This window comes from Leopardus geoffroyi, chromosome D4 (genome assembly GCF_018350155.1).
Source record: "Leopardus geoffroyi isolate Oge1 chromosome D4, O.geoffroyi_Oge1_pat1.0, whole genome shotgun sequence".
Taxonomy (NCBI): Eukaryota; Metazoa; Chordata; class Mammalia; order Carnivora; family Felidae; genus Leopardus; species Leopardus geoffroyi.
Window position 1 is genome coordinate 1,759,544 of NC_059342.1, and position 8,149 is coordinate 1,767,692.

General features: G+C 67.4%; 1 protein-coding gene across 1 annotated transcript; it reads right to left on the reverse strand.

The window, feature by feature from the left end:
* Positions 1–4,127: 4,127 nt before the first annotated feature.
* Positions 4,128–7,694, reverse strand: BARX1 (BARX homeobox 1). Its single transcript, XM_045468870.1, has 4 exons — positions 7,275–7,694; positions 5,381–5,672; positions 5,215–5,299; positions 4,128–4,791 (listed from the first exon to the last, which is right to left on the reverse strand). The coding sequence occupies exons 1-4, from the start codon at positions 7,498–7,500 to the stop codon at positions 4,627–4,629; spliced, it is 768 nt and encodes a 255-aa protein (XP_045324826.1). The 5' UTR covers positions 7,501–7,694; the 3' UTR covers positions 4,128–4,626.
* Positions 7,695–8,149: the final 455 nt, after the last annotated feature.

Genomic DNA, 8,149 nt, shown 5'->3' on the forward strand with positions numbered 1-8,149 from the left:
CCGATGTTTTAAATTTTTTTTTCAACGTTTATTTATTTTTGGGACAGAGAGAGACACAGCATGAACGGGGGAGGGGCAGAGAGAGAGGGAGACACAGAATCGGAAACAGGCTCCAGGCTCTGAGCCATCAGCTCAGAGCCCGACGCGGGGCTCGAACTCCCGGACCGTGAGATCGTGACCTGAGCCGAAGTTGGACGCTTAACGGACTGAGCCACCCAGGTGCCCCTCATCACCCGATGTTTTTATGTCATCAGAATTTTTATGTTATACTTACTCAAGGATCTCTTTGGGGCCTATCAAGACATTGATTTTTCTCACAGGTCACTACTGAGTTTACATAAAAAGGAAACTATCAAGGAAATCAATGGCTTGAGGTATTTGGAAAACCTCTCTGAGGTCAGAACTGCTTCTGAATCCATGACCTCCCACGGCCAAAGCCCTGTGCCTCTTGGCCTCTGCCTGTGTCTCCCTGAACCTCCAGGAAGGTCTCCCCCTCCCCTGCTGCTCTAGGAAGCTTCCTGGCTTTCTCCATTGAGGGTCAGGGCCGTTGCTGCGGGGACAGTCACATCCTGCAGACCCCAGGACCCACAGTGCCTGGGACACCTCTCCCCCAACTGTCATATGAACTCAGATTTCAGGAAAGGGAAGATGCTGTCTTAAATTTGATGAGATTCAGTGACAGGGTGTGAGAACTAGGAAAAGGGGACCTTTGAAGTCACACAAGGGAGAGGCCTCCTGCAGAGTCAGGCCAGGAGGTGCCTCCAGGGGCCTTACTGCAGACACAGGAAGATCTACTTTTCGCCGCATCCGTGTGTCCAGTGACCCAGGGAGCAGGGCCGGCAGAGAGGCTGGCCCAGAGCCAAGCTGACTCCGCATGCATAGTCCTGTCTCTGTGGCCACATTTTTCCCCACTCACTGACAGGGAGTAAGCCTCCCTTACTCCCTAAAGTGGGGATGGGGAGGTGGTGTTTGAGAAATTTCCTTCAGCTCGGAGAGCCCAGGCCAGGGGCAGGTGGAGGCGGGGGAGAACCCCTCCGGCTCCTGGAGGGGCTTTGGGGGCAGAGGCTTCCTGGGTCGGCTGGGATCCTCTCTGGACCTCGACATGGAACCAGAGATGTCACTTTGAGGCAGGAGCCCCCCTTGAGTGTGGCAAGAAAATCAGGCAGAGGGGCAACCCGACGGTGAAGGGGCTGCCTGGTGTCTCCTCCCCCCTGCAGCCCCTGGAAGGTGAGGCAGCGGTGCCGAGTTCAGGAGGAGAGGCCGGCTCCGCTCCCTCTTCCGTCTGCTCCTGGTACCGTAAGGAGCGCCCTCCCTCCAGGAGGCACAAACTTCACACCGGCCGGTTAAGCGTCGCCCGGCACGCCCTTCTCTTTTGACTTAAGGGTTCCCACCAGCAGTTCTCCAGGAGAACTCCGAACCGGGAAAGGGTTAAGCCAGAGTAAACTTAATATCTTACAAAGTGGTGTGGCACGGGGAGGGTGGGGAGCCCCCACTCCTGGCTGCACCTGTCACTTCCCGGGCCAGGGGACTGGCTGCCAGCCCCAGGCCCGCCTCGATGGGACCACCCTGTCCCCAAAAGCTCCTGTGTGCCGCCCGAGCTAGGCTCCCGCTGGCACGGGCCAGAGCGACGGGCTCAGGGTCAGGGTCACCATCCCGCATCCCTCCCTCGGCCCCTCGCAGACCCTCCCCCGATGTCTCCCCTACCGCCCAGCCCCGCCGACCCCCTTCCCCTGCCCTGTAAGCACAGAGCGCAAATTTGGCGGCTGTTGCGGAGCGCGGCCGCCAGGCTAATCCGGAGACGCTCAGCCAGCGGGCGGCCTCGGCCCTTCCCGCCGAGAGGGTCCGGGATGCGGCCGCCGCTCCCCCCGTCCCCCACCCCAGGGCACGGCTCTCGCGAGACGCCGGAACGCGCTCCCTCCCCCGGCCGCCGGCCCAGGGCGCCCCAGGCGCGGCCGCGACCTCGTCCCCAGCGCAGTCCCGGGGCTGTGTTTCCCAGGACCTTGGGGCGGAGCCGAGAACGGTGCGGCCGGGAGCGGCGAGGGGGCGAGGGGGCCGTCCCTCCTGCCGCCGGGCCTGCTCGGAGGGGCGCGCGCTGCCGGGTGGGGGAGGAGGGGCCTCCGCGCGGGGTGGCACCGCGTCACCTCCGTGGAGGGGGGAGGGAGCGCGGTGCGGCCCTTTCCCTGGAGTCGCGGCTCTGCGGGCGGCGGGCTGCGCGCCAAGTCTGGGGCGCCGTGGACACGTCGTGGCTGCGGCGCCTCCTCTTCTCCGGGAAGGGCTGAGCTCCCTCCCGGGGTCCCCAGGGCAAGGAACGCACCGCGGGGGCCAGGCCTGCTGCGGTCGCCCACTCCCAGGCCCACAGCTACACAGGCAGTGACAAGGAACCCTCCCACGCCCGCCCGCACTGGGGGCCCAGCTCCCCCTCTGACCGGCTAGTGACCTCTCGACAGCAGTGCCCGAACAGGCTCCCCATCTGCGCCTGGAGGGGCTATCGTCGCTGCAGTACGGGCCCCTGTGCTCTGGCGCCCGGTCCGGCCGGATGCCCCCCGCCCCATGCCCTCGTCCCCCGCGGCCCTATCCTGCAGTCCGGTAAGGGGGCTGCCTTGGGGATACGCCGCGGAAGCGCAAGGCAGTCTGCCCAAGGTCGCATTCCTCAGAACGAGTCCGACCGAGGACCCCAGCAGCGACTTCGAGGAGTGGGTCAGAACGTCTCCTTCTCTTCTCTTGGACCCTCCTTCCTTATTACAGCTCCGCGCCGCTGAACAGGGGCCGTAGCTGGAATTTGCGCCCTGGGAGCACCCGGGGACAAAACTGGTGGGACCTTCGCTTCCCTTTGAAGTGGAGAGAAGGAAACGGAGCGGCGTGCAGGCTTGACTGGCCGGGCTGGGTGCAGGAAGATTACCGCCCACCGCCGCAGGGAGCCAACCAGGGGTGACCCTCAGGGCCAGAAGGGATTGAGGGCGCAGCGGTACACCGGGTTTTGGGGGCGCCTCGGAGACGCTGGCGAGCGAGTAGGCTGGAAGCTGTTTGCAAGATTGAGCCTTTGAGTGCGAGCTGGTTTCCTTGAGACCGGGCAGGGCTGGGGCGCACGGAGAATTGCCTGCGGTCCTCAGAAAGAACCCACTCTCTTACTCCTCCCGGCCTTAACCCGACGCCTGCGATGCTCAGGGACCAGAAATCTAAGCGCTGGTTTCACCAAGGAACGATTAAGTCACAATTTGAAAGGCAGCCGTCGCCACCACAGGTGGAGGCCAAAACTGTCGTTTTCACATTCGGGAGACCCAAAACCTGAACGTGGATAGGATGTTCCTCTGTCCCCCGTAGCTGCTCCAGGAGGGCCTGGTTAAATCCTGGTCCCACTTGGAATTCTGCAGGGCCAAAATGCAGTCTCTCTCTGAGCTGTAACCAGCGAAGTGGCCATCTGTCCACCCCTAGACTCTGGTCGTCGTCCTGGTGAGAAGTGCATGGGCAGGAACCCACTGGCGTGCCCAGCCCATCCTAGAGGGAGAGAAGTCCACCGAAGCCTTCGGGTAGAAGAGGGCGCCCGCGGACACAACGCCTCCAAGCCCCACCCCTGGAGAGCGCGCCCTGCGCTCCCCGTCCTGTGGCTGGGTCGGGTGCCCTCGCCGCCCGGAGCGGGACCTCGGGGCTAGGCGTCGTCGCTCGGCGTGTGCCGCGCAAAACGTGAAGACCGGGAGGCAGGGCTGCGCAGGTGGCGCGCCTCTGCGTGAGCCTTGGATCCCGGGCGTCCTGTCTGCCTCGCGAAGACTTGGCCGGGACCACGTCGAGGACCTCACGAGCGGTTCTTGAACCAACAACCGGAGGCCGCTCCCAGCCCCGGGACACTTCCCGAGCGAGCTCCGCGGTGGCCTGGGGCTCCCGCGTAGCGTGGCTGCTACTGCCGGCGCCCTGGGCTGGAGGAAAGGGGCGGAGGCTCACCCCTGCCCCTCACACCGAGCAGAAGCGGTTCCAGGAATCCTGCAGCAACCCAGCCGCCTGCCGTGCCCAGTCCGAGCCCGTGGGGCAGGTCACGGTTCGCTTTCAGAAGCCACTGCAAGCGTCCCTCCTACTTTGCCGCGACCACCCTCCCCTAGCCCCGCGGACTCAGAGACCCCTTCATCAAGCCCGGCTGTGTCATAAAATATTTTATTGGAAAAAAATCACTGTCTTCGCAAGAGAGGGGTAGGAGCCCCAGCGACGTCGGGGGCCCGGCCTCAGGGTAGAGCCACCGGGCTGTCCGCGCGCCCTGTCGGGCCGTGGTGGCCTGCGCCGGGCCGCTGAGTCCCCGACGCGCGGAAGCGGGTGTGTGCCGGCGGCGTCCGGACGCGGGGGGCCGGCCGAGGCCGGTGGGGGTGCGGGAGAGGAGCAGGGCGTGAATGCGCGCGGAGCTCCGGGGCCAGGCGTGCCAGGCGCCAGACGCGAGTCTCCAGGCCCGGGCCGGGGAGCGCACTGGGGCCGGGCTTGGCTGCAGGGTCTGTGTCCTTTCTTGGCCCCTAACTGTCCCCATTCAAGGTAATAATGAAACGTTTGGAAAGCAAATGGCGGGGCCGCAGAAGGGCCTACTCGCGGCTTCCCGCGCGCGGAGGGGGCCTCGGCAGCGCGGCGGTCCCGGCTCGCCGCTTTGCACGCTCAGTCCTCGCGGCTCCTGTCGATGATCTCGCCCGGCGCCTCCGCCGGCCTCTCCGCCTCCTTGGCGCGCTCCTGCTCCGTGAGTTGCTCACTCGTGGGAATGGAGTTCTTCTTGGGCCTCCCCTTGGGCTTGGTGGGAGACTCCAGGCCGCCGCCCTGCAGCACCTGTGCAGAGGAAGGGCCGGCACCGCGGTGAGCTGGGACCAGGCAGCGGGACTCCGTGCCCTGTGCCCAGGCAGGGCCTGCCGGCCGGGCACTTTCCCACGGGCACCACCAGGCCATCTGAGGCCGCGCCTGGCCCCAGGAAATGGCGGCCATTTGAGCCGAAGGGTTGGGCCTGGGGGTTCAGGCTGCCAGGAAGCCTGGGGGCGCAGCGGAGCACGAAGGAATGTGGGCTGTGCTAGGGCACCCAGAGGTGAGGAGAGAGCAGAGAGGGTCCCTGTGGGCACCAGCCGCGGAGGGAATCGGAAGGGTTGGTGCCACGTCTAGGAGGCGGTGGGGAGGTGGGGAGGGGAGAGAGGAGGGTGGCTCCCGGAGGGCACAGGGGCCTGGCGCCAACCAGGGGCGAAAAGCCACAGGCACACTCACTATTTTCTTCCACTTCATCCTCCGATTCTGGTACCACGTCTTCACCTGCAACTGACTCAGGCCCAGGGATTCCGCCAGATCTATTCTGGAAAGAGCAGGGTGCACCCTCAGCTGGGCAAGCAGACTCCTCCCACCATCCGCCGGGCTCAGCCGGGACCCAGGCTACCTGTCGGGCGTGGAGAGGTACTTCTGCTTCTCGAAGCGTTTCTCTAGGCCCATCAGCTGCAGCTCGGTGAACACCGTGCGGCTCCGACGCCCCTTCTTGGCCTTGGTGCCCGGCTCCCCGGTGCCGGGCGTCTCCAGCTTCCCACGGAGCTGCAGCTCAAGCGGCAGGTGCGGTGTGCCAGGGGCGCCGGGCAGTCCAGGCCCTGCGGCCAGTAACGCTGAACCCAGCCCCGAGCACCCGAGCGGCGCCAGCGGGAACTTAAACACCGCTGCCTGCTCGGCCTTCAGCACGGCTGGAGGGAGAGAGAGTGGGGAGCCGGTGAGCTTGGGCCCTGCTCCCTCCTAAAGATCCCCAGCACTGTGCGCGTGGCCAGCGCCACCCAGCACAAACCCTTCCTGCCTGGTCACGAAGTGCGCGATTTGTGCCGCGCCCTAGGGTGACACTCTTCAAAGCCAGCGTCCCTGGAGTCTGCGAGGGGGGACCTCCCGCAACCCCGCCTTTGCTTGCGGTTCCCCAGGCCCCAACCTCCGGGATTTTGGGATTCTCAACGCACACAAGGTTTCCGCAGGGAGAAGCACAGTGTGTGTCTTTCACAGAAAAGGAAAGCAAGAAGTGGCAGAGAGAAGGGCGAGCGTTTGCCCCAACCGAGTCGGCATCGCTGCGGCCCGGCCGAAACGAGATGTTTGTTAAATGAGTGAGCGCATCTGGCGTCCTGGGCCGGGCACAACAGCCACGCGGCGGGCAGGCGGCTGGTCTTTAGCGGGGGTGGGGCTGGGCGCTTCCGGGAAACTCCGAGCACCCCGCGAGTCAGGAAAGTACCCTTCCTGTTTTCTCTGTTTAGACTCTTCCCGCGAAGACCTTTCCATTTTTCATTAGTCCTGTGATGATTGGTTTTTCTTTTTTGCCCGCTTCAAACGAATTGTTAACAGCACTGCAAAGAGCAGCGGGAGGCTGCCTCAGAGCTGGACTTGGAACGAACGAACGAACGAACGAACGGGCCCTGCTGCCCCGTGCGCTGGCCGAGCAGCGGCTGCAGAGTCAAGGGTGCAGGGCAAGGCGGCCTGCAGGGCGGGGGTCCTGCCTGGGCGGGCATCTCACTGAGGCCCAGGCTCGCCCTCCTGGAGGAGGCGAGGGCCGGGCAGTGGGGAGGCAAATGTGAGGAGGGGAGAAAGGATCCTTGGGAGACGGTGGGAGAGGGAGGGCAGACAGACCCCTTAGAGAGAAGCCGATGGGGGGGAGGGGAGAGCGGTAAGGGCAGACAGACCCCTTAGGGAGAAGCCGACGGGGCGGGGGCAGGGGGGAAGGGCCAGAAGAAGAAGGGGTGCCTCGGAGAGGGACCGGCAGGGAAAGGCAGGATCGGCCAAGCAAGGAAGAGGAAGGACCCGCGGCGCCAGAAAAGGCCGGAGCAGGCAGCTCCAGACCCAAGGAGGCCCAGCCGACCTGGAGGGGGAGGGCCAGGCGGGCAGCGGCTCACAGCCAGGCCTCTGGTCCCCAGGCCAGGCCCAGGGGCGTGGGCGCTGCAGCAGAGGCCGCGGGGCTCCCACCTGAGGCGCCGGCACCGGCGTCAGCCTCCAGCACAGCCCCCCGGAGACACGGGCTTCTTCCCCAAAGGTCCGGCTTCCCCGCCGTGGGCAGCCGCGGCCACTCCCGACCAGCCCTCTGCGGCCGAGGCCCGGGAGCCCGAAGCCTGAGGTCGCTCTGACCCGCAGTCAGACATTAGCAGTCCGGTCCTGCGCCCGCGCCCGGAGGCCGCAGGTCGGCGGCGAAGGGGAGAGCGGACGCCCCCCTCCAGCCGGCCAGGTCTGTGCGCGGCCCGGCGCCTGCCCCGAGCGGCGACCTCGAGGCGCCTGTCCCTCTCCCCCCCCACCCCCACCCCGCGCGGCCCCGCACGTACCCAGGTGGCTGTGGAAGGGCCGCGCCGCCAGCAGCGCCTGCACGCCGAACTTGAGCAGCTCGCCCGCGGCGGCGGCGGCGGCGGCGGCGGGCGCGGCGCCCTTGGGCCCCGGCGGCTCGGTGAGGATCTCCTCGATCATGAAGCTGCGGTAGCGGTGCGGCGGGTGGTCGGCGCAGCCCTCGGGCGGCCCGAAGCGCGCGGCGCCGGGCTCCCCAGGCCGCTGCATCGCGGCGCCCGCGGCTCGGTGGCGGTGGCGGCTGGGCGCGGGGGCCCCGCGCGGGGCTCTAGGCCGGCCCGCAGCTCCGGGCGGCGCGCGGGCGCCGGCTCATGCCCCCTCCCCCGCCGGCCGGCCGGGGCGGAGGCGCAGGGCGCGGGCGGGGCGCGCGGGGCTCGGCCGGTCGGACCCGGGACTGCGCCCCCGCCCCGCGCCACCGCGCCTCTTGCCCGGCCGGCCCCGCGTCACCGCCCCGCCCCGCCCCGCCCGGCCGCCCCGCCCCGCCCCCATCCCCACCCCCACCCCCAGGGCGAGAGCCCCAGGGAGGCCGGAGACGGGAGGGAGGCGGGAGAGAGGGGGCCGCTCGAGGGGCGGGCCGACCAGACCGAGGGGACCCGGCGAAGCGCACTCCCAGGAAGGAGAGAGCCGGAGAGCTCGGGGACCAGACCCCAGAGGTGGGAGCGGAGGGCTCGAGACCGAGGTGAGAGGGGCCAGCGCGAAACGGCGAGGCCACACAAGATGCGAGACAGGGGTGGGGGTGCCACGGACGCCGAGACGTGCGCGGAGAGCGGCCGGCAGAAGCGGGAGCCGCGGGCCGCGACGTGCCGCGGGGCACAGAGGCAGGCAGGGCTGGGCAAGGGGCGGTAAAGAGAGAGCCGGG

Coding starts and splice junctions, on each gene's coding strand:
- BARX1 (XM_045468870.1), bottom strand. CDS start 7,500: ATGCAGCGGCCTGGGGAGCCCGGCGCCGCGCGCTTCGGGCCGCCCGAG. Junction 5,673..7,274: donor GCCCTTCCACAGCCACCTGG/GTACGTGCGGGG, acceptor CTCTCCCTCCAG/CCGTGCTGAAGGCCGAGCAG. Junction 4,792..5,214: donor GGATGAAGTGGAAGAAAATA/GTGAGTGTGCCT, acceptor TCCTCTGCACAG/GTGCTGCAGGGCGGCGGCCT.